This window comes from Mesoplodon mirus (genome assembly GCF_964341445.2).
Source record: "Mesoplodon mirus genome assembly, chromosome: 10".
Taxonomy (NCBI): domain Eukaryota; kingdom Metazoa; phylum Chordata; class Mammalia; order Artiodactyla; family Ziphiidae; genus Mesoplodon; species Mesoplodon mirus.
Genome location: NC_138986.1, coordinates 42824023 through 42849842, shown reverse-complemented (window position 1 = coordinate 42849842; position 25820 = coordinate 42824023). Strand labels below are relative to the sequence as shown.

The window sequence follows — 25820 nt, the reverse complement described above, 5'->3', positions numbered from 1 at the left end:
TTGGAGTTGTTTTCTTAGGCGTGTCTTGCGCTCAGAATTCTAGAAGGGAGATTTGGCTATTTTGTCTACATTATTATAATTTAAGACCATAATTGGGCTGGTACAAAAATTCGAGTTTGGGGCTTTTGCTGCTGTAGCCTTAGGGGTGTTATGCTTGCCTGGGTTCACTTGAAGTACGCCTAGATCCAAGTTACCTACAGATACATTATTATCTTCAGTGATGGAACCTGTTCATGTTGCTCAGCTGTATTGGTGCCATGCTGAGAACCTTGCTGTAGGGCAGCAGTTTTCAAAACATGGTCTGTGGACCATCTGTGAATGAGTCATTGGGGGTGTTTATAAAAAATACAGATTCAGCACAGTTATTGAACAGACCAAATTAGGGGAGTGGGACCTGAGCATCTCTATTTTTATTAAGCTACTTATATGATACATTTGCACATTTTTTTTTAAGAACAGGAACCTTTTTTTTTTTACAGTTTTTTGTTTGTTTGTTTTTAAATGTTATTTATTTATTTATTTATGGCTGTGTTGGGTCTTCATTTCTGTGTGAGGGCTTTCTCTAGTTGTGGCAAGTGGGGGCCACTCTTCATCGCGGTGCGCGGGCCTCTCACTATTGCGGCCTCTCTTGTTGTGGAGCACAGGCTCCAGACGCGCAGGCTCAGTAATTGTGGCTCACGGGCCTAGTTGCTCCGCGGCATGTGGGATCTTCCCAAACCAGGGCTTGAACCCGTGTCCCCTGCATTGGCAGGCAGATTCTCAACCACTGAGCCACCAGGGAAGCCCTACATTTGCACATTGAAGTTTGACCCTAACACAAATGAAAGGATACCCTACTACTTTTATTACATCAAATTATTCATTCATCCTTCATGTTCCTTTTCATAAGTGAAGATAATCTTGGGTGGGTCTTAATATTAATTATTACTTAATATTACTTTTTTATTTCTATTTTATTTTATTTTTTAATTAATTTTTTGGAGTATAGTTGATTTATAATGTTGTGTTAGTATCTGCTCTGCAGCAAAGGGAATCTGTTATACATATACATATATCCACTCTTTTTCCGATTCTTTTCTCATATAAGTCATTACAGAGTACTGAGTAGAGTTCCCTGTGCTATACAATATGTCCTTATTATTTTATATATAGTAGTGTGTATATGTCAATCTCCTAATTTATCCCTCCCCCACCCTTCCCCCCGCCCGTAACCATAAGTTTGTTTTCTACATCTGTGACTTTATTTCTGTTTTGTAAATAAGTTCATTTGTACCATTTTTGTAGATTCCGCATATAAGCAATCATATGATATTTGTCTTTCTCTGACTGACTTCACTCAGTATGACAATCTCTAGGTCCATCCATGTTGCTGCAAATGGCATTATTTCATTCTTTTTTAATAGCTGAGCAATATTCCATTGTATATATGTACTATATATTCTTTATCCATTCCTCTGTCCATGGACATTTAGGTTGCTTCCATGTCTTGGCTGTTGTAAATAGTGCTGCAGTTAATTATTACTTAATATTACTGTAAATTGGAGTGATCCAGAATAAGGCATTGCCTTCTATGTGAGAATTCAGCAACAAAACAAATCTTTTGTGTTGCTCTTTTTAGTGTTACTTCCATAGTTGTAAATCTATACTAGGTATCGTAGGAAATGGTTTTTGGATTCAGATTTCTTACACTAGCATTAAAAAGATCTGCCTTGTGTACTCCCAGCCTTCTCAACATATTTCTCACTATTTTATATGCCTTTTGCTGCATCCATAATTAGGTTACTTGATATTCCCTCCTTCTGGAGGGTCCTTTTCTCCTTTTTTTGGCAAATGGCTTCTAGCTGTCAGAAGGCTATCATTGATCCTTTAAAGTCTATCCAAACTATCACCTCTTAGGTAGTCTCTCTCGGCTATTCCATTCCTAGTCTTGCTCTGTGCTTGAATCTCCTTAAATATTGTACATCTTTAAAGGTACTTCCATTCTCCATTTTGTGAAGTAGTAGTCGTATGTATATGTGCCCAAACTTTCTTACTAGATTGTAAGCTTTGCAGATGCTAGCTGTCCTCATTGTTGCTTCACCTACAGATTGTAGCTTGGTGTTTGCATGTAATGAGTAGGTCAGTATATATTCCTTGAATTGGAAGAAGGGGCTGCATTTCTTTTAGATAAGAATGATGAACCGAGTTGTAATTTGTTTCCCAACACCAGTACTCAGAAGCCTTAATTAAAATAGTGGGGGGAAATGAACATAGTTTGCCCTAGTTTACTTATTTGGCACACTGACACAGATGCTGTTGGGAAATATAATTTTATTCTCCTTACGCTGAAATACAGAGTTGCCAAAAGTGTTGAAAGTCTAAATATAAATGTGATTAGATTTGATATACAAACAATACACACTAGAGTACTTGTCTTCCCTCATGTGGAAACTCATGTAAGGGGACATTCTATTTCTAATCTTCACCTTTGTATAGTACATTTCAAAAATATACAGAATTTCACATTTATCTTAACATCCTGGGGTGTCCTCTTCCCTTTTTCTACCAAAGGGCTAGCTACCTGTCAAAAGCTATCAGTAGATCCTGTACATCATTCTCACTATTACCTGCTAAGTAGCCTCTCTTGACTGTTCCATCCCCAGTTTTGCTTCGTCTTTGAAAAGCTCTATCCTGCTTTTGAACTGACCTCATTCTCTGAATACCTTTCTATTTAACCGTACTGGATTTATGTATGAAAATAAACCTTTCCTTAATAGTAATAATTACTCTTTGTTGCGCTCTTACTATGCACTAGATGCTATGCAAAGAAGTGAATTAAATCCTTAGCACTTTTAGCAGTCAAGAAACTGAGACTTAGAAAAGCCAAGAACCCATATATAGGAAGGGGCAGATCTAGAATTTGAATCAGATTTTATTCCAAAGCTTTGGTACTTAAGCCTTATGCTGTACTGACTTCCACTGAGAAGAGAATGTAACCACAGTACAGTCATGTTAGTACTCTTCCTGATTATGTTGTGTCATCCTAAAGTCTTGGTAAAGTGGGTACCTATCTAGAGGTAGTAGAAATAATTTGTAAAAGATATTTAAAGGTAAATAGAATTTTCTTCATACTACTAATATAAACGTTCATCCTTTGAGTTGTAGGACACACTTGACTTTTTTGATCAACTACATTTAATTTTATGGAGCTCCTGCTCTGTACTGAACTGTTCCCTTGTCAGGTGAGCAGAGGCTGAGAAAGCCCACTTGGCTAGTTTATTTTACACATCTCTCTTGCTAAAGAACTGGGACTTAAAACTTAGCCAGCGCTCCTTCCCGTATGCTGTGCCACCACCACGCATATCTTTCTTAGTACAACATGCTCATTCCAGTATAATTGTTCTGTGAGGTATCTTGGGGCTCTCTCTCTCTCTCTCTCTCTCTTAACTTATGTATTTTATTTATTTATTTTTGGCTGCATTGGGTCTTCGTTGCTGCGCGCGGTCTTTCTCTAGTTGCCGTGAGTGGGGGCTACTCTTCTGTTGCGGTGCGCGATCTTCTCATTGCGGTGGCTTCTCTTGTTACGGAGCACAGGCTCTAGGCACGCGGGCTTCGGTAGCTGTGGCTCATGGGCTTTAGAGCGCAGGCTCAGTAGTTGTGGTGCACGGGCTTAGTTGCTCCGCGGCATGTGGGATCTTCCCGGACCAGGGCTCAAACCCGTGTCCCTTCCATTGGCAGGTGGATTCTTAATCACTGCATCACCAGGGAAGCCCTCCTGGGGCTCCCTCTTGAAATGTAATTGTTTTTTTGTTTGTTTGTTTTTTTGTTTTGTTTTGTTTTCACTGTTGTGGCTTCTCCCGTTGCGGAGCACAGGCTCCGGACGCGCAGGCTCAGCAGCCATGGCTCACAGGCCCAGCCGCTCCGCGGCATGTGGGATCTTCCAGGACCAGGGCACGAACCCGTGTCCCCTGCATCGGCAGGCGGACTCTCAACCACTGCGCCACCAGGGAAGCCCTATAATTGTTTAATGGCTTGTAAGATTTATTTTATTATGACTACTTCAGTCATATAAAATTTTATTGGTAGATTTTTTTTAAATTATTGTTCCATAAGTATATGTTTTTTTCTCGGAAGGTTGCCTCTAATAGTGTTATAATTGGATTGTTAGAGAATTAAATGAGGGTAACCACCAGATAACTTACTTAGGTGTCTTGTTTAAAAGAAGAAAGGTAGACTATTTCGAACGATGGGCTTTTATTTGCAAAAAAGTATTACTTTAGTTCCTTAGCTGGTGAGATGCTTTGTAACCAGAGAGATTGGTTCAGTGTTTATCTCGCTTTTCTTCCCTTCCTTTCCCTTGTTCTTATAAACACTTGCTGTTAGATATTCCTTTAAAAATCTGTTTCTATAGAAGGGAAGGAATAATCACGTAAAAGTTCAAATTTCAGATCTAAAAGAAATAGTAAACGTGTATTTTGAAAGTCTCATTTTCTAGAATTGATTATTCAGTTCACGTAAATTTTAGAAGAAGCAGTATTTAAGGGATACAGGTAAGATTTGCTGATTGAATACTTGTTTAATTAAACTCTTGCTTGGTTCCCTTAATTCGAAAAAACTATTACATCATGGCGTTATTACCCAGTTAATGTGTACATAGTTGATTGTTTGGGTAGACTGAATATTGAAACTTATAAATAATTCTAAAATGTAATTTTAACTATTAAAGACCCCAGTAAGGTATATAACCTGATTGGTGGATAGGACATACTTAATTCCACTCTCTTTGAAATATTTTCTCTCCTGGCTTCCATGACATCATGTGTGGTTGGATTTCTTCCTATCTTGCTGACTGTTCCTTCTGAGCCTTATGTCTGCCTGTTTTCTCCACTTCTAAAAGTTGAGATGTTCTAGAATTTTGTGCTGTATGTGTGCCTTTGTCTTTCTGATGTTCACCCTATCTCCTAGATCAGGGGTCAGAAAACTTTTTCTTAAAGGGCCAGCTAGTAAATATTTTAGACTTAGTGGGCTGTATGGCCCCTGTCACAAATACTCAACTTTGCCAATATAGTCAGAAAGTGGCCATAAAGGAATGGTGTGACTCTGTTCCAGTAGCAGTAGTTTGCTGACTCCTGTCCCAGATGGTTTTTCCAATCCTTTGGCTTTAACTGTCTCCTGTATGCTCACACTCAGGTTTGAATCTCCAGTCCTCCTCTCTCCTATAATTCCAGGCTCCTGTATCTCACCCTACCTAACATCTCCACTTTGATTTCTTTAGGCATCTCAAATGCTTAACATGTCCAAAACAGTACTCTTGAATTTCCCCCCCTAAACCTGCCTTGCTCAGCTTTTTTCCCATCTCAGAAACTACTACTACCTTCCAACCAACTGCTCAAAGCTAAAAATTTAGATGTGAGTCTTCTACATCATCTTCTACCTCTAATCTTGATCTTCTAGAATATGTCCCAAATTTGCCGCTTGTTTTGGTTCTTCATTGTAGCCGTCCAAGTTTGAGTTTTCATTATTTTTCACCTGGATTATTGCTGTAGTAGCCTCTTAATTTATCTTCAGATCTGTTCTGACCCCTGTATAATCCATTCTTCACCCACCAGCAAAGTGATCTTTTTTGGTAATACTATTCAAACTGAATAAAACCTTCCAACGGCTTCCCATTGTACTTGGAATGTTTTTTGAATTCAGAGACCTTTATTGTTAAATAATGCAATTGTTAAAATAATCATGAGACTACCACCAAAGAAGGATACATGTTATACAAGTGAAAAAAGCAGGATACAAAGTTGCATGGTCATATATGCCAAGATTACACATGCATGTGGACAAAGGCTAGGAGATGTTAAAAACCAGAAATAATTGTATTATGATGGTAAGATTAAGGGACATTCAATTTATTAGGAAGGATGGTTAGGGGACATATCCTTATTGTCTAAACTTTGAGCATCTTACACAGTTTTTAATACTAGAATTAAAAAAGGATATTTCTTAGGATATAAAAAGAAATCTACATTTGGTATAGTTAGTGTTTATCAAAAACACCAAAAACATTGTTGTCTTTCTGAGGTCCAGCTTTCCTAGCATAATATTTTATTCTTTCATGGAAATTTCAGGTTTTTCTGGGTGTGTGCATGTGTGTGTTTTAAAAAATTTTGGCTCTTTCATGTAACTTTTCTATATATGTTTCCAGTTAGCTTACATGTGGGAAATTGAGAGTGCATGAGATATAGTTGTAGAGCAACAAGCATAATGTAAAATTCTTTAAGTCATTATTGCAAAAACATATTTTATATTCCCAAGTCATTCTTTTTTTTTTTTTTTTTTTTTTTTTTTTTTTTTTTTTTTTTGCGTTACGCAGGCCTCTCACTGTTGTGGCAGCACAGGCTCTGGACGCACAGGCTCAGCGGCCATGGCTCACGGGCCCAGCCGCTCCGCGGCATGTGGGATCTTCCCAGACCGGGGCACGAACCCGTGTCCCCTGCATCGGCAGGCGGACTCTCAACCACTGCGCCACCAGGGAAGCCTCCAAGTCATTCTTAAAGAATTCAAATATCTGTTACCTCGTGACTTCTTAAAAGCCTTTTTAAAGAGAGCTCTAGTCTTAGTTTTTTTCAAAACATTCTGCTCATTTGTAAAGGGGTCAGCTTTATTTATTTTATGAAGTTTAACTTTTGGGGGAGGGAAATTCAAAATTTAATAGTAAGATGGATTTAGCATTGGTTATCAGCATTAGAAATAGTTACTGAACTGAATAATTAGAAGCCAGGAGACCTGGATTTCAGTCCAAAGTCTTAGACTCTTGACCAAGGACAGTTGCTTGACCTTTCTGGGTCTATTTCCTCATCTGTAAAAGGATGGGATAAAATAACTCTTGCAGTTCATTATTATAAAACTCTGTAAAATACAGGTTTCTCAAAAATTTGAGTATTTGCTAATGTTTTTCCCTTAGATTAGTTATTTCTAAATGAATACAATCTCAACTTCCTTTTGCATAAAATGACTTTTGTTATAGTTTCTTTACTTTTATTGATATTATATCATTTTGGCTTTAGTTTAGATTCTGTGAAGGCAAACAAGATGAATTATGATATGAGAAAAAGACTCTTCCACATATCAATATATTATGATATTGCCAGAGGAGTTGCCTGTCTCAGTCAAAGGCATTCTTATAACTTGTTGCATTTCTTGTGATGTGAAGTGTGTATGTGTAGACTTTGAATCCTGAAGAAAATTATAAGCTGAGAATATTGCTTATGGGAAATAAGATAAGTACCATAGAGTATAGTATAATCAGATTTCTGGATGGGGGTCAAGCTGTGAGATATCGGGAATTATTTTGCTGGTAATCTATCTTATTTATGCATTTAGCACTTCTCAGAAGCTATACTTTTTAATTTCGTGTCTTCATCCAAAGAAGCCAAGACAAAGGTTCAGTTTAAAATAACTTTATGGAGGTCTTCTTTATAGAAGGTACTTTGTGCCTCTAATATTTTTTCTTTTTAACAGAATTTCTGCCTGTATGCAATAAGGAAGTGTCTCCTTTTATTGTGAGAGTTTCCTGGAAATTTCTTTAAAATTCCATTCAGTGACATGTCCTTTTAGGTTTTGTTGTTGTTAGGTGGCACTCTGTGCACTGATAATTCAGTTTATTAAGTAAACGTTGAACTCCTGCTATGTGGAAGGTGCCTTAGGGGGAAAGAAATGGGTAAGACCCAAGTGCACAAGTAAGACTACAGTACAGTGGGGTGGGGGAGAGTTAAGCTGTAACTAATAAAAAGTAGAATATTGGTTTGTTAAGGAATTTGAGCAAAATGTGGGTATTTGGAGGGTGAGGTAAGTCAGAAGAGAAATTGAGCCTGGCTCAAGCTGGCTGGGGGACTCAGAGTTTTCTTGAGGGTAAATGACCTTTCAGCTGGCCTGTGAAGAATTAGAATTTTATAGGTGTGGGGCTGGGGAGGTAACAAAGGATGAAGGTTGGAGTCACTCCAGGTGTTTGGGGGGGGGACAGTATAAGGCAATCTAATTTGCTGGGGATAGAGTACTGTAGAGAAATTGGAAGCTTCAATTATTTCATAAACATACATTATTTCTACCTACCAAGTATGAAAGCGTAAGATGGAATGTTAATGCTGATCTGAGCAGTTTGTTCTTGATACATTAAGCATTTTGGGAGCCATTGAAGATAAAGTTGGAATGTGCCAGGATTACAGATGTACCCTAGGAAGATCAATCTGGTACTTAATCTAGTGATCCATGCTAGAAGGGGCAGGAAGACCCATTAGAAGGTGGTTCTGATATTACAAAGAAGACTATTGCTTGAAACAGTGGGGACAATGGACAAAGGGAAATGGGTACAGGGAAACATTGCTGTAGAAGAGTAAAGGGCTTAGTATCTTAATAGGGCATTGGGGGGGGTGGTGATAATGCTAGAGAGTAGGGAGGATGCCTGGTTGACTGAGCAGGTAGTGATGTCTTTATTAGAAATAGAACAACAAGAAGAAGGGCTAAGTTTTTTTTTGTTGGGGTTTTTTTTTTTTGCGGTACACTGTTGTGGCCTCTCCCGTTGTGGAGCACAGGCTCCGGGCGCACAGCCTTAGCGGCCATGGCTCACGGGCCTAGCCGCTCCGCGGCATGTGGGATCTTCCTGGACCGGGGCACGAACCCGTGTCCCCTGCATCAGCAGGCAGACTCAACCACTGCGCCACCAGGGAAGCCCAAGGTTTTTGTTTTTAAACAAAAATATAAACAGCTTTACAGCAGTTATGATTTTAAATCACCTATTGTCCTATCAACCTTACATATTTACTGTTCTCATATTACCTGTTCTCTTTTAGGCCTTATCCCTAAGTGCATATAAGTTTCACACTTACAGTACTGTTTCTTTCTTTTTTTTTAACCTGATGTAATATAAGTGTGTGAGAGCTAGCTTTAAAAGATAAGCTGCCAAGTTTTAGATTTGTTCATTTTCAGATACTTACAGAACTTCAAGGTAAGACTAGATGTTTGAATGAACTGAAAATGTTAGGAACAAAATACTGATCCTGTTTTCACTTAAAATTTTAATATTTTGTTCATCATGGATGTTTTGCATTAATTTTAATTTTTAAAGACAGTTATGTAGATAACTTTGCACCAAGTTATTATTAATCTTAATTACTGGGGTTTTTTTGTAAACTACCCTCCACCCCGTCCCCCCAGTTTTGTCTTATTCATATTACCCTGGTCCTGACGCTGAGTGGTATTAAAGTCCCATAAGTGACTAGAACCAGAGAGGGAGGAGCACATGGACACGAAGAGGGCTGAAGTAGGAACTCTGAGGAATAATCTTCATTTAGAGGGAAAGAGGAAAAGGATTCAGTGCAGAGTGAGAAGCGGCCATTCAAGGAGCAGATTGGGAGTTGATCCAAGGGAAGATACTCACAGGAGCTGGCATGAGGATAGGACTTTGAGAAGGAAACAGGTCTCTGACCTGTCATGGTCTTGCTGCCGACATTTATTTGTTGAGTGTCTGTTCTGTGCTAGCCTCAGGGCCCCTGTGTTTGTAAGCAAAACAGTAAGAGCCCTCCCCACGTGGTGCTTATATGACCTCTTTTGAACACCCTTTCCTCATGTCTCTTAATCACTTTTACAGTAACCCCACTTAAATATTCTATCATCACCTGTCTAAAACTAAACTTGTCTTTTCCTTCAAACCAGTTCTTTGTAGAATTTCCCTTCTTTTTAAAAATGTTATCATTTTCTGTTATCCAGGATTAAAGCCACAGAATTTTCTCTTTGCACCTCTAATCAAGTCATATTCTTTATTCTCTCAACTCGTCTTTTGTAGTGAATCCTTTTCCACAGCTTTATCAAATTATATGTGGAATATTGCAGTAGTCTGCTGCCAGGCTTTCTCTATCACCAAAAGCCAAACTGTCACCAGGTTGGTTTTCCTAAATATAAAGATTTCCACACATTTCCACAGGAAATGAGTGGTTACCCATTGGGTAGGCAAAATGAATAAAAATTAGGCTTATTCCCTTGCCCCTTTAGTCAAATCATTTGTACCAGCAGCATTTGTCTGCCTTTTGAGCATTCAGTGCTTTTTTTCTTAAGCATCTTCCCCATCTAACTATCCTCTCCATTTTCTTCTCTTTAACTTTCTGAGGTCAGCTCAGCTTAAGTCTTGCTTGTTTTTTTTACAAAGTGTTTCCCTACCGAAGGAGACTGCTTTCATCCTTGAACTGCTATTACACATATTCAACCGAGTTGCCACTATACAGCATATTCAGCAGATTCTGTGCTATTTTATATATATACTTATTATGTTCTCTCTCCCAGTTAATCTTTGAACTGTTTTAAAGACAGGACTGAGAATACAGAGAAGGAACACTTGATAAAGATCAAAAAGGCAGTGGCCACTAGAAAGCTGGCCTCTCTGAAAATAGCCAAATTGTTTTTAATTAGAGCTCTCTGTATTAGTTTTATACTAAATGTATGTCACATAGTTCCTTCATCTTTCTCAGTGATATGATAGTAATTATAGTTTTAATTTTTCTGTGCATGGTTGGAGGATCAGAAACAATTTTATGTAATATATTTTCATGCTTTGTTTGAATTTACTAAATTTTGCTTTCTGTACTTTTGTCTATTCTCTACTTTTTACATAATTCATATTATTTATTCTTACCATAAAAACAAATGAATCAAATTGAGGTGATAGTATTGTGTGCACAGAGTAAATCTGTAGGGGAATTACATTAGGCTGAGAGAGAGGAAGATAGAAGCTTTGGATCACTGCTGCAGTTTATAAGTTCTCTGACAAGTCTCTTAATGGTCTTACTGAGACTTGGGTATCAGTTTCTTAATCTGTAAATAAAGGTGTCAAGTAAATGGTCTCTTAAAATTTCTTTCTAGGTCTAAATTTCTCTCATATTCATATTGACACAAAGTTGTTACCCCTGTCCTTTTTTTGACTTTAGCCCAAAGCCAGACTCTTGTAATAACAGAGTTTTGTTGTCATGTTTTCCTTTCAGATTCTAGTTGAGGATTAGTCATCAGTGATTCATTTGGAAATTGTTCAGTTCTGGATCCAGTGTTGTTTTCACAACAAGCATCCGTTAATCATTGAAGAGGATAAATTAACCTAGTTGGAATTCCCTTTTTTTTCTTTTTAAGGTATTTTCAAAAGAAATAATTCCAGATTGATGGATGAAATTTTAAAACAACAGCAGGAACTCCTGGGCTTAGATTGTTCCAAATACTCACCAGAGTTTGCAAATAGTAATGACAAAGATGATCAAGGTAAGCGTTAGTGTAAAATTGAATATTTAACATATGCAGATATGTTTTGTGTTTCAAGGCAGATTCTGTTACTCATTCATTTACTTATTAATTTTGCCCTGTTAGTCTTTATTATCACCATCTTTAATCATCAGAGTTAGACTTTTCCTTCTTCATCTTGTTAAAAGATAATATTCAGAAAAGGATAAAATCATGACTCATGGATATTAAAAAATAAACACATGTTAAAGACTTTATTTAACTCAAACAACCAGGAACCAGGTAGATTTTACAGCCAATTCAAAGAGAATCCAAAGAATGGAGATATTTATAGATCAGAAATATTGAAATAAATATGTGAATAGAGGCAAAACTTGTTTTTCAATGGGATTAGAATGAACATAACTGAACCTCTACCAGGCAAAGAATTGCATAAACAAGAATTGGACATTGGGACTTCACTGGTGGTGCAGTGGTTAAGAATCTGCCTGCCAATGCAGGGGGACACGGGTTCGAGCCCTGGTCCGGGAAGATCGCATGTGCTGCGGAGTAGTTAAGCCCGTGCGCTACAACTACTGAAGCCCCTGCAGCTAGAGCCTGTGCTCCACAACAAGAGAAGCCACCGCAATGAGAAGCCCGCCTAGTGCAATGAAGAGTAGCCCCTGCTCGCCGCAACTAGAGAAAGCCCACACACAGCAACGAAGACCCAACACAGCCAAAAATAAATTAATTAATTAATTTAAAAAATTTAAAAATGAATTGGGCATTGCTATCGGTTACCTAGAATCCTATCAATTGTAAAACAGCTCCACAGAATCAGAATTTGATAAGGTGGATGTGTGTGCTATAGACAATTCATATTCTATTGAAGCACATTTTTTTCCTATAGTCTTCATTTTTGTCTTCTATCTGTGTTATTGCTGACTGTACTATAATTGTAGATGGCATTTTGAGTAGGAAATTGTAAGTTACCCTATAATTAAAATTTCTGTTTTCTAGAGGGTTTATTCACAGATACAAAGTCATTCTGAGCACTTTGAAAAGAAGGCTGTATGTAAATATATACACAAATGTTATATATTGGTTCTTCAGAGGAGAGTAGCCAGGTATGTTTTGATATTGAAATTGAAGGGCTTAAAAGATTCTTGTTTACTATAAGAACTGTAGTTTTATTTTAGTCTGAGCTTAATATTTCTTAATATCATAGGTTGTAGACCCATGATAAATGAAAATGTACATAGTCCTTAAATTATTTTGAAATATATCTGGAAGAGGGTATTTTTTAAAATATCTTGTTTTTTTTCCTCCAGTTTTAAATTGCCAATCGGCAGTGAAGGTGCTGTCCCCAGAAGATGGAAAAGCAGATATTGTGAGAGCTGCTCAAGACTTCTGCCAGTTAGTAGCCCAGCAGCAAAAGAAATGCACAGATTTGGATGTAGAAATGTTAGACAGTTTACTTAGTAAGTCATGTATGGTTGTTCTTAGTTTTGTCCCACAAGGGTACAGTATGAAGGAGACCAAGTTCCATTTTATTGTTGTTGTCATTATACTTGTTATGTTCCTGAAGTCTAGAGACACACATGTGAAAATAGTTTTGAGATAATGAAATTTGTATTCCCCTCACTTGCATGAGGAATTATTGGTAAAGGAGAGGATCCATCTAAAAGGATTTGGGGGGAAGTGATGAATATTCTTAAAAATAGGTCTTCTGCTTCCGCCTCCCTCTTCTAAAATTTATTTTGATTTATTTTTTTCCAGTTTTATTGAGATATAATTGACATACAGTGTTCCTCATTCTTTTTAGTTTGAACTCTCTTGAATATTAAGTTTGAACTTAATAGCTATTTAGGAAAAAATCCCGAGAATATTATACCGCTATCATCCGTGACTCCTTTTTTAGTATTCCTTCTCTTATGTTATACCAACTTTACTACTATATTTGTCACGTTATACCAAGTGTAACATTATATTTTATCTGTTTTTCTTCAATTGTTTATAAAAGCCTTTAGTTTGCTTATTCTCTCTAAAGTTCCCTAGGAACTTTTTGCCTTAACTTTATGGTCTTTTTTGCTTATTAACATTATCCTTGATCCTTTTGAAGAAAGGCAATATTTCTAACAAATTCATGTCTGTTGATAGCTTCTATAGCCATACAATTTCAGACATATTTTTCATTCATTCACATAGGTGAATACTTTTTAATCATCCATTTTCTAATTCTCAGTCATTTATTTAACTCTTAGTTCTTTGTTTCTTCTGCTTTGACATGTCCATTACAGAGCACAGTCCCTCTCTGGCCTCTTGGTCTCACTAACTCCCTAGTTTCATTGACTATTCACTTCTTACCCTACTTTCCTATTCTCTGCTCTGTCATTGCCTAACTATTCAGGCTGAATGAATAGGCTTCACGTAAACCATTGTAGGAGTTCTCGAGGCAGAGGTTACTGGGGTGTTGACTGTTTCCTGGATCCTATAAGGCCCCAACCAGAGAGTAGTTTTGAGGATGTCCTAAAAGTGATGCAGGGACCAAAGGTAGTCCTTCAGATAGCCTTTGGAGACCATGTATTGACTGCAGGGGTTTTAGACCCATGATAAACAAAAATATACATAATCCTTAAGTTAACTCATTAATCTGACAGAAGCAAACCCTCAGTATTGTCGCCCCCAAAAGTTCCCTTGTGGCTGCAATTAATCTCCACTCTTATTGCCAATATGAAGCAACTGCTTTGTTTTCTTCTAGAATTTTTATAGCTTTAGCTATTATATTAAGTCTAAGCCATTTTAACTTAATTTTTGCGAATGATGTGAGGTAAGGGATACCAGTTATTTATCCACTACAACTTGTTGAAACGACTGTGTTTTCCTCCTTTAATTACTGTGGCTCCTTTATTGAAAATCAGTTCTTCATGAATCTCTGAGTTTTTTCCTGGACTTTCTATTCTATTCCATTGGTCTCTTTGTCTGTCCTTAAAATGCTGCAGTGTCTTGATTACTATAGCCTACCGTAATAAACTTTGAAATTCAAGTAGTGTAAATCTTTCAACTTTGATTTTCTTTTTCAAAGTTTTAGCTATTCAGGGTCCTTTACATCTTCATATACATTTTAAGATGAGTTTGTCAATTAAAAAAAACAAACTGTTTTAATAGGGATTGAATTGAATCTGTAGCTCAATTTGGGGAGAATTGCCATCTTCACAGTCTTCACTATGTTCATCTTCCGATCCATGAACATAGTATATCTCTCCATTTATTTGGGTCCTAATTTTCCTCATAACAATGTTTTATAATTTCAGGGTATAGAGTTCTACCTTTTTCAGTTTATTCCTAAGGCTTTTATTCTTTTTGATGCTACTGTTAATGAGATTTTTTCTTAACTTTATTTTCAGATTGTTTGTTGATAATATATGGAAATACAGGTTGGTTTTTTTAATACTGATTTTGTATCCTGCTTTGCTGAAATTCACTTAGTAGTTCTAGTAGTTGTTTTTGTAGAGTCTTAGAATTTTCTAAATACAGGATCATATTGTCTATAAATACAGATGACTACTGCTGTCTCTGCTCAGTTTTTCTATTTTTAATTTTATTCTTTAGCCTGGCATTCTGTGTCTGCATAGTTTAATGTGTCAGACAGTGGTTTGCACACTGGTTGTGCTCAAACACCTTAAATTTGTAAGGCTTCCAAGATCTTTGTGTGATGTTGGAGGGTGCATTCAAGTCAGTTCTTAGGTCTCCTTGGCTGTTACCTTTCACTGGACTTTCTTGCCACCCTGTCCTGCCTGCCCTCCTTCTTCCCTTGCATGTGGTATTTTCCTAGTCAGCCTGGATATATGGAGAGCTTAAATGAACCAGTGTTTCCAGCATCTCCTTGTTAAATTTCTGTCCATTGTTCTGCTTGCCCTAATGGGGGGCTACAACCTCGGGGTAACAAAGCTGTGGGTTTTCCTCATTTGTTTCCTTTTGAGTCCATAGGTTTTCACCATTGCTCCCTCCCTCCTGCCCACAACCTCCAAATTGAGTCCATATATTTTGGCTACAAGCAGCAAATCTGCTAGCTTTTGCTGTCAGTCCCCTGCTGGTAAAACTACTGTTTCCTTCAGTTGATGGAGATAGAGACATGGGGGTTGGGAGCATTCCCAGGCAGGAAGACCAAAAGACCTACAGTTCTTACCTGAAGCTCTAGCTGGTGTTTTGTTTTTTTAAAGAATAGTCATCTGCTCTGGTTAATATCCAGTGCTCTTAAGTGGTTGGTTTTGTCCAGTTTAATACATGTTATCTTTGGAGAGGATTCGTCACCCTCTTAACACCACTATTAGCCAGAAGTCCCTTCTTGCCTTTTCGTTGTGTGTGTACTAAAGAGGATTTGCTTTTTTAGCAGGAAGAAGAGTATGTGTTCTACTTAGTCTATTCACTCTGCCAACATAGACTTTTTTTGTGTGTGTGGTACGTGGGCCTCTCACTGTTGTGGCCTCTCCCGTTGCGGAGCACAGGCTCTGGACGCGCAGGCTCAGCGGCCATGGCTCACAGGCCCAGCCGCTCCGCGGCATGTGGGATCTTCCCAGACCGGGGCACGAACCCGCGTCCCCTGCATCGGCAGGCGGACTCTCAACCACTGCGCCACCAGGGAAGCCCAACATAGACTTTTAAAGGGACTTTGTTATGGAAATAATTCTTTATTACTGCTCAAGGGACCTGTCTAATCCAGTCTCCTTATTTAACAAATGAGGAACTAAGCCCTGGAGAGACTGTGTGACCAGAAAGTTAGTGGCTGAACTGAGGTTATTAGAAGCTGTTAAAACCTGGGTCTCTTGGATTAAAGCATCTTGTCTGTTATACCAGTGATTCTTTATTTTAAGATTTATTTTACTTTATTTTTAAGCAGTTGAAATATTTCTATCCCATTTTTCTCTCAAGCCAGATCTTATATGGAAACCAGTCTGTGAAGCAAAAAATGGCCAGAACTTGGTTGAGGCAGGTGTACAGTCTCCTTTTCCCCTCCTAGGGAGCTTGGGCTCTGGGGAATACTGAGAACATTTGTACTATATAGCTAGAAGTTGGTCTCTCTGGAGTTGGTCTTGCTCTGTAAAATCAGAGCATGGGGAAGGAAGGAGAGTAGATAACGTTTTAAGTTTCTTTTCATCTCTGAAGTTATTTAGTTCTGTGGCCAGAATAAATATTAAGTCCTTAAAGCAGTGAGGGTCCCAGGATGTGAAGACAACACTTAAGTTGAGTCTTGAAAGATAGATGGGATTTGGGGGCTACTTGTAGGGTTTAGGGTGGGAGTTGTGTTACCTCTCCTTATCAGGTAATCAATCCAGTTAAATGGCCTTTAGAGAAAACTTCCACATTTGGAAATAACATAGGTATAAAAGTATATGTTGGGCCGTGGAATAGGGGTATGGAAACATACAAATAAAGCTTCTGAAGAGAACAGATACATAAAGCATAAGAAACCAATTTGATGAACAGATTTTGCCATTGGTCGTTTTTTGGTAAGCAATGTGTATTAAGTTCATGTGTCTTTTTATCTTTCCAAGGTTCAAATGGTTTCCCTGATCCTGATTTAGTATTGAAGTTTGGTCCTGTGGACAGCACACTAGGCTTTCTTCCCTGGCACATCAGGTTGACTGAGATTGTGTAAGTAATTAAAAGTGTACTGACTTTGGTTCGATCCAGCAAGAGTTTCTTGAACCCAGCACCGTGCTAGATGTGGTGGGAATTCCCAAAGAATTATAATACTGGATCCTTTCCCTCAGGTATTTGACCGTATCAGTGGTCAAATAAAAACCTGTATCAATGGCTCAGACACAAGAGAGCATGTGGTTGTGCAAATGTTTGGTATTGAAACTAATCATCGTAGGAGATCAGGAGTGAGAGAGAAAGCTGTGGGCCAGAGTTGTTGATTCCACAGAAAAGATGTGACTTGATCCAGGGTATATAAAATGGGTAGAATTTTTGTAATTAAAGAAAAGGTGGGAAGTGTAGGGGGTGAGCAAGGGAAAAAAAAAAAGAAAAGCTGGGGGGGAGGGGAAGGGCGTGAACATCACGTTTGAAAGAAATAGGGAACTGGCCACACCAGCACAGAGAGTTAGTGTTAGAAAGCAGTATAAGGTGAAATCAAATTATTTGGGGGTGTTGACATTGGGAATGCTTTAAATATCAGCATAAGGAATGTGTATAACTGTTTAGAGAGGCAGTAGGAAGTTGACGAGCCTGTGGGTAATGTGGGAATGGTGCTTCTGGAAGATTTGTTGGGCAGCTATGTACTAGAGTAGATTGGGTTTGGGCAAGGGTGAGGTAAAAAGACAAGTGACGAGGCCATGCCTGTAATTTATGGGAGAATACGTTGATGAGAATGTAACTGCTTATTTGGCAAACTTTTTGTATAAAGGGCCAGAGGGTAAATATTTTAGGCCTTGGGGGCTATATAGTCTCTTGGAACTGCTCTTCTCTGTTGCCACTAAACACTTGCTAGTATAGCTAAACAAGCATGGACAGTATGTCAACAAATGTGTGTGACTGTGTTCTAATAAAACCTTGTTTACAAAAAACAGGTGGCAGGCTCCTGGGCTGTAATTGCAGACCCCTGATTTAAAATAAAGGAGAGACTTAGGAGCCTTAGAATATATTTAAATTCTGGGTCTTAGGAGGAATATACTACAAAGTTTCTTTCTCATGAGAACTAATTACCAAGTATACTTGCAGGCGTAGCACTTTACTCTCAATAATTGCAGTAAAAACTAGAGTAGAAATGAAATGATTCCTAAGTTCTTAAGCCTAAGTGACTGGGTGAATTGTGGTGTTATTGAGACAACTGGGAAAGTCAAGGGACCATTGATTTTGAAGGGAAGATGTTGAATTCAGGAATAAGAAGATTTTGAGGCCAGAGTCTGTTTAGATGGAAATACTTAAAAGAGGGCAGATGAAGATGTCGAATTGATGCTTGGATGAGATGTCAAGGCTAAGGATGGATCTTTGGGAGTTGTCAGTACCTAGGAAGTAGAAGTAGTTGAACCTGTGAGAATAGAGGACTTCCCTAATGTGTTCATAGAAGAGAACAGTACCAAGGGGTCCTGTATGAAATGCTTCAAGCTGGGGGCAGGAGGGAGACGAAAAGAACACGTAGCACGTTAGAGTCAGAAAGGGCTGTAGGTCATCCGGTACCACCTCCTCATTTCATAGGCCAGGAAAATGAGGAAGAGACATTACTCAGGCTTGTAATAAAGTGGAATTAGAACCCAAATCTCCAAACTCTGCGTTTCTTTATGGTGATACGTGTTTCTCTTATCTCTTCCTCCCCCCACCCCAAGGGGTTTTCCAAGTCATTTCAGGTGCCTTTCAGGTGGGCTCTAAGAAAGGTAGCAGTGATATTTTGTGAGGTTGGGAGTGGTTTGGTAGGAAGAGTATGTCTTAGAACGTAGATCTTGGTTTGAATCTTGGCTATGCAGCTTGGTAACATGACTTTGGAAAGCTATTGAAACTTCTCTATATTTGTAAAATGGGCATTTTAATTCAGAGTTGAGGATTTAAATCTGATCATGGGCATCAGATCCTGGCACCTAACAGGCTTTCCCACAGATCTTTGTACATATGTCTGTTATAGCTGTATAATGTTATTTAGAGGTTTGCTCTATATTTGTCTTCTGTCCACCAGACTGTAAGCACCGTGATGACAGGAAAGGTGTCTTAATCACAATGTAGAGAAGAAGACTGGAGCCCTGACGGGACAGACCAGGAAATAACAAGACTGCTTTTGAGTCACTGAGGGGTAGTGACACTAAGTGCTTCTTGAGGAGTGATAGGAGATGAGGCTGTTGATAAAGGGGGTAAAGTGAAGACAACCTAGGAAAGTGGGTAGTTTGAAGAAGACATTGGCAGCAAGCTTTTAGCAAAAAGCAAGTCGTTACATTTGTCCTTGAGAATATCATTTCAGTAGAGTGAATAAGATAAAAGATTGATAGCAGAGATTATTGAGAGATAAGGAAATGGAGGGAAACTGGAGGCTTATTTCAGAATTCTTAGCAGTAAGAGGAAGGATAAAGATTATATGTCAGTTATATCTCAATAAACCTGGCGAGGGAAGAAAAGGAAGGATAATGAAAACATAGCTGAAGAGAACCACAGGGTCAGGCAGGAATTCATTATGGTAGGTTTGTTTAGTCCTTTTCTTATGTTCATGTTACTGTAGAATTCTTAATGTGAGTCTTGTAATTTGACTGGATTTTGGCTCTGATACTGTTTGAAATGTCCAAAACATCAAAGTAAAACTGTATAAATTAGAGATTTTTTTAATGTTAACTATTGAAAATTATTTTAAGTCTTTAAAATACTTAAGGGGAAACCCTCTAACTGTATATTCACTTTGTCTTAAAAGAGCTTGTCTTCACATTGTAGTTGCCCCCTTGAGCAATCGAAAATGATGGAGATAAATATTGTTCATTTATTGGTTGCTCACCACATGGCTTCAGTAATCATCATGTGGGGATGCTGTGTTGCTCTGCCAGCATTCAGCCTGACTTTTGTAAACTGTTCAAGTAACACTGGCTTTACTCTGACAAAGCCGAGTTCTTGAAGTAAATTTGAGTGAGATCCTTTATTAGCTCTCCAGTTTTGCATTAATCTGGACTTATGCTTTAATAGATTCTGAATCTCTCTAGCCCTACACTGTGCCTTCATCTTGGAGGATAAAAGAATATTCCAAAGTATAAGTGTCAGAATTGAAAATGGTCTAACATTCCAATGAATTCATTGTAAATTATGTCTGTTAGTAATTTTCACTTTATCCTTAGAATTAGAAATATAATGTAAACCAACAAGGACCTACTGTATATATAGCACAGGGGACTCTACCTGATATTCTGTGATAACCTATATGAGAAAAGAATCTAAAAAAGAATGACTGGGCTTCCCTGGTGGCGCAGTGCTTGAGAGTCCGCCTGCTGATGCAGGGGATGCAGGTTCATGCCCCGGTCCAGGAAGATCCCACATGCCGCGGAGCGGCTAAGCCCGTGAGCCCTGGCAGCTGAGCCTGTGCCTCCGGAGCCTGTGCTCCGCAACGGGAAAGGCCACAACAGTGAGAGGCCCACGTACTGCAAAAAAAAAAAAAAAAAAAAAAACAGAATGACTATATGTATATGTTTAACTGAATCACGTTGCTATATACCTGAAACTAACACAACACTGTAAATAAACTATACTCCAATAAAATTAAAATACTTAAAAAAAATCCCTTTAAAATCTCAAAAAAAAATAAAAGAAATGTAATGTATAAATTTTTTGTTCAAATGGTCCATAGATCTGTGTGAGCAAAGGGTAAGTCTTATCATCCTAAGTAGATTGCCTTCAGAAAGGCTGAAGTCCAGTGCAACGTTTATGGTACTTTGCCACTTTCGTGCTTGCTTTAGTCTTTTGTAGACTCACCTACCAGTTGTGTTTTTGTTTGTTTGTTTGTTTGTTTTGCGGTACATGGGCCTCTCACTGTTGTGGCCTCTCCCGTTGCAGAGCACAGGCTCTGGACGCGCAGTCTCAGCGGCCACGGCTCACGGGCCTAGCCACTCCACGGCATGTGGGATCTTCCCGGACCTGGGCACGAACCCGTGTCCCCTGCAACGGCAGGCGGACTCTCAACCACTGCGCCACCAGGGAAGCCCTCACCTACCAGTTTTAATAAATTTAAATAAATTTCATCAGCAGAATCTTGCCTTGTGTTCTTTAAGAGTAGTATAGAAATTCATGGTTTAGACACAGGTTTTTTCAAAGGAGGGAGATGAGATCTATCAGATGACATTTATGTCTTAGATGCCTGGTGGTGCAAGATTGTTAGGGAGCCTCAAAAATAAAAATTAGGGCCTCCCTGGTGGCGCAGTGGTTGAGAGTCCGCCTGCCGATGCAGGGGATACGGGTTCGTGCCCCGGTCTGGGAGGATCCCATATGCCGCGGAGCGGCTGGGCCCGTGAGCCATGGCCGCTGGGCCTGCGCATCCGGAGCCTGTGCTCCGCAACGGGGGAGGCCACAACAGTGAGAGGCCCGCATACCGCAAAAAGAAAAAAAAATAAAAATAAAAATTAGAAACTTGGAAATAAAAAAACGTTCTGAATCTCCATCTCACTACAAGTTGCTTTTCTCTTCTTGTGGAAGGAGGAATTATTTTTTATTTGAACTGTTTCACAATGAGTTTAACAATCATTTAGTAGAAATAGTTTGACGTACTCTAGGCTTATAATTTACTTTCTTCTGTCCTTAATCTTTTTGGTCATTACCCGTCTGGTGCCCCCTCCAAATTACAGCATATCATCTAATTGCTTTTTTTCTCCTTTTATTTTTTTTTTTCAGCTCTTTGCCTTCCCACCTGAACATCAGTTATGAGGACTTTTTCTCTGCCCTTTGTCAATATGCAGCCTGTGAACAGCGTCTGGGAAAGTAGTGATCCGTGGTTGTGTAATTTGATTTCAGGCTTTTGGAGAAAAGGACTCAAGTGACTCTGATGTTTACAAAGCACCTATGAAACCCTGTACACACCTAGTTCATAATCCTCATAATTTATCAACAAACACAAAAAAGTGTCTTACTTGAGAGTAAGAGTACATGTGAGTGAGTGTGAGTGTGTGAGTGTGTGTGTGCACGCGCGTGTGCGTGTGCATGCGTGTGTGGAAATAAACTTATAAATGGGGGAAGTATTGGAGAAGGAAATACATGGACTTGCACCTTTGAGCAAATAGCAGCGATGTTTTAGGAGCTGAAATTTCAGATTTACAGGCTTCAGCCCCAACTACTTCCCTTTTTTGTGGGGAGAGAAAGGGGTGATTAAAGCTGTTTTGTTGTTGTTTTTGGGGGGGGGAATAACTTTTGTTCAGTCTTTGCAAGTGACCAAACTTTAATTTTTAAGAATAGTATATTGACGTATTAAACGGAAGCATTCTGAGTTTGAGGGATCTCCAGAGGAATGGAGTTCTGTGTTGTTCACATGTTAAAAGTTTGCTCACCTTTGGAGCAGAGGGAATACCTATTTTCAGACATCCGTCCATTTTCATCTCTTCGTTATTGTCAAACAGTGTGACTTGAAAATGTCGCTCTGTTATCTGTGTTCTGGGTTGTGAAGATCACTTGAAAAAGAACTCTTACAACATTGAAATGCAGAATTTAAAAAATTTTAAATATTGTATGAGGCAGTCATAAAAGGTGAAAAAGGTTGTAATCTTAAAAGTAAAGGTGAAACTTTCCTGAATAAGGAAAGACAGTTTTGATCTCCTTTTCTGTTTGGTGGGCAGTGGGCTAGATGGTACCCGAAGCTGGTTTAAAAAATTTCCATTAACTGTGTTTATTTAAATAAGCATTTGAGGGAAATTACCAAGGCAGCTCTTTTCCTCAAAAGTAACCTGTTCCTCTTTGGAATAGTGCATTTAGGACCATGTTAGTACCCAGGATTTTTACTTAATAAATCCTTACGGTGACTTTGCATAAAAATATGATCTTTAAGTAAGATTGAGGCCTGTGTAGGTAATAAAACATTACCAAAGTCTACAAAAGTAATTTAATTTTGCATGTTCTCTTTCATGGCAGAGAACAGCACTGGTTCTGTTACCTTTTAAATGAAGAAATGATTTTTTGATAGGTGTTTAGTTTTTCTTCCCTCACTGCTGACACTCGGTCAGAAACCATTATTCTTTATATTTGATGGGCTGTTTTCAGAAGAATCTTATTAACAAGTGCACAATCGTTATCCAAAATTGTATGTTTAGAATGGAGTAGTTTAAAAACTAGGTCTCAGAGTCTGAAAAATAGCAAAGAAGACTGGATTTGGAAAGCAAGGTCTGGAATTGCTTGCCAAATTCTGAGGCTACGAAGAATAAATGTTTTGACTTTGGATTCCAAAACCCCATTTATGATTTTAAAAACACTTGAAATAAAATGATTATAAACTAAATTTGGTTCAGTGACATTACTTTGCACATTGTAGTTCTTTTGTACATTGTGAGACTTTTTTTTTAAGTCTTAATTTATTGCTAAAAGTTTTGTGTGATGCTATAGCATATCTCTAAACTTTACCAGAGAATTTTTTATTTCTGTTCCCCTGTACTGTCATGCATGTTCTATTGAGGCTTTTTGGCCTTAGTTGAAGACTGAATTTATGCCTTTTATAAACATGTGTTTTTTTTAAACATTCTGGAATATATAGGGTTTTAATGAATTAAATTTAATGGGCCCGATCGAAGTGAAGGGATTTAATATTTGTTAAAATGAAGTTAGTCAAATAAATTATCCACTGGGTTATAGCCAAAGCCACTAAAGGTTTAATAGTTGAGTCTTTGTATTTTTATTTCTCCTTATATTTCACAGCAGTGTAGTGTTACACATTACAGTAAATCTGTAACCTGTGACCTGAGTCTGTTATAGTCTTAAGTAGGAAGAGACCCTTAAAACAAGTTGCTGAGGATTCTGATTTCAGATATAGGCATTCCAGATCCTTCCCATGAGTTAAACTTTAGTACAGTCTCCACAATTTGAATGACATCAGTCATTCTGTAACTCCTGCCCAAATCATCTACTATGCATTATCAGTGGTCCCTTTGCACTCCCAAGAAGAACTGATAAAAACTTTAAAGAAACTTGTTGTTTGTCTTGATGTGTTTTGAAGAATATTGTCTTTAAATTGTTTCTTCTTGACACTGCCCACAATGGAAAAATTATCAAGTTAAACCTACCTTATGGATGGCAGCTTGGAGCTTAGCAAGAGGTTGGAGGGTTTGAATTCCATTCCCAATTCTGGTTGTGTTTTGTTTCTTAACACTGATTACTGTTAGAAAGTTTGAAAGCTGGTTTTGATGTGAATAGCAAATTCTGGTAGATTGTGACTAAGGCTTAATAATGCCTGTCTTAAGAGAAGAATGTGTTATAATGTTAATGAACAGTGCCAAATACACTGTACACATCTACAATTTAATCTTTGAATGTATGTTACTTGATTAGTTCCCTCCTGTGTGATGGTACCATGCATAGAGTCAAATCCTTGTGATGTTTTGTATGGCTGTAGACTTTGGCAACATGTAAATAATGTGTAAAGCAAGTTTTTATGATTAAGGAATCAAATTTATTGAATTTTACTATTGAAAGTTGAAACGACATGTATGAACAAAAACAATAAAAGAATATACACTTTTCATGGACTATAGTATTATGTGAATGCTACATTCTAAACATGTAGGGACTGCAAAAATGTAATGAGAAACTCATATGACAAGATAGCAATACTATATTTTTGGATGGTAAGTTGTTGATTGAAGTATATTCTCATTTTTACCAGATTAAACATTTGGAACCGTAAAATGTTACTTGCTTTTTGCTAGGTAACAGTGAGGTAAAATTCAGCTTCGCCATTGGTAAAATTGTAAAAATTCCACAGTAATTAAAATCTGAACAGTTTTTTACTGAATATGGAATACCAAGTTGAAAATGTATATGTGTACTCTTTTAAAAAGGAATTTGACGTTCTCGTTAAACCAGGAAGTAGAAGGGTAAGAGCTATGGTTTGTCTTACGTTGCATAGAGTATTCACTTTCTAACTCGAGGATCTAATGATAAGATAGCTGGCTTTTTATGCATAATTTTTATCTGAAATTGTTTCTCAAAGGTCACCTTTTAAATTTAGTTAATAGGAAGTGCCTTTAACAAAAGTTAGTGTAGGAAAAGTTCAAGGTAGTTCGAAATAAAACCCAGGAAACAAGAATACGGCCAGCAGTTGTCCAAGAATCCTAGTCGATACGACATAAACTGTGATAAAATTAGTCGAAAAGGGAAGTGCAAAAAATTTGCTTGCGACTTGAATAAAAAATACACATTCATTCTAAAAAAAAAAAAGATTAGAGAATTCAGAGAAGCAGATGTAAAGGAAAATAACTTCTAATACCATCGCTCATTGATTACATTTTTGGTGACAATCCTAGAACTTTTTTGTATTTATATTTTAAAACGCAGATCCTACTGTAACAGGTTTAATAAAGAGATTCTTTTTAAACTACAAACCATAAATTGAGTCTTGCATTCTATTTTGTATCTGGTTATTGTATCTGGATATAAACAATTACATCACATGAAAATGTTTGGAAAAAATTATAGTCCACATTCAGTTGTCCTTAATGAGTATTTAACCTTGGCCCAAATTCTTCAAGTAATTTAATACTCATCTCTCTTACCTCCATCTTCTAGAGATTCAGGTACTATAAATTAATTTTAGCATCTGGGTTCATATCCAGATGGTTGCAAAAATAATAAAAACTATATGTCCTCCCAGATCAAACTATTCGGATTCTCTGCTATTGACCATGTTTACACTTTCCTTCATTAGCATTAATAATTTAACTTGCTTTTATGAGGACAAGAAAAAAAATCTGTCTCAGGGAAGGAAAGCCTGATCAAAATGATAAAATCAGAATTAGGTGAGTGCTAACAGCATAGTTCTACTTGCACAAAGTATTTAATATTTCTTTTCTGATGATTGATTTCAACTGCTAAATCTTTTATGCATTTGGTTCTGTGAACTATTCCTTTATTTTGATAAGTGTATTTTGCCATTTTAT

At 37.8% G+C, this 25820-nt stretch overlaps 1 protein-coding gene across 1 annotated transcript in view; it reads left to right on the top strand.

The window, feature by feature from the left end:
• The window catches only part of NUS1 (NUS1 dehydrodolichyl diphosphate synthase subunit), a 28553-nt gene extending 4149 nt beyond the window's left edge, over nt 1-24404 (top strand). The window contains exons 2-5 of the mRNA XM_082634113.1: nt 11146-11271; nt 12561-12710; nt 16785-16884; nt 21580-24404. Coding sequence (XP_082490239.1) covers nt 11146-11271; nt 12561-12710; nt 16785-16884; nt 21580-21670 — 467 coding nt within the window. The 3' untranslated portion in view covers nt 21671-24404. The remainder of the gene's footprint in view (nt 1-11145; nt 11272-12560; nt 12711-16784; nt 16885-21579) is intronic.
• The last annotated feature ends 1416 nt before the right edge of the window (nt 24405-25820 follow it).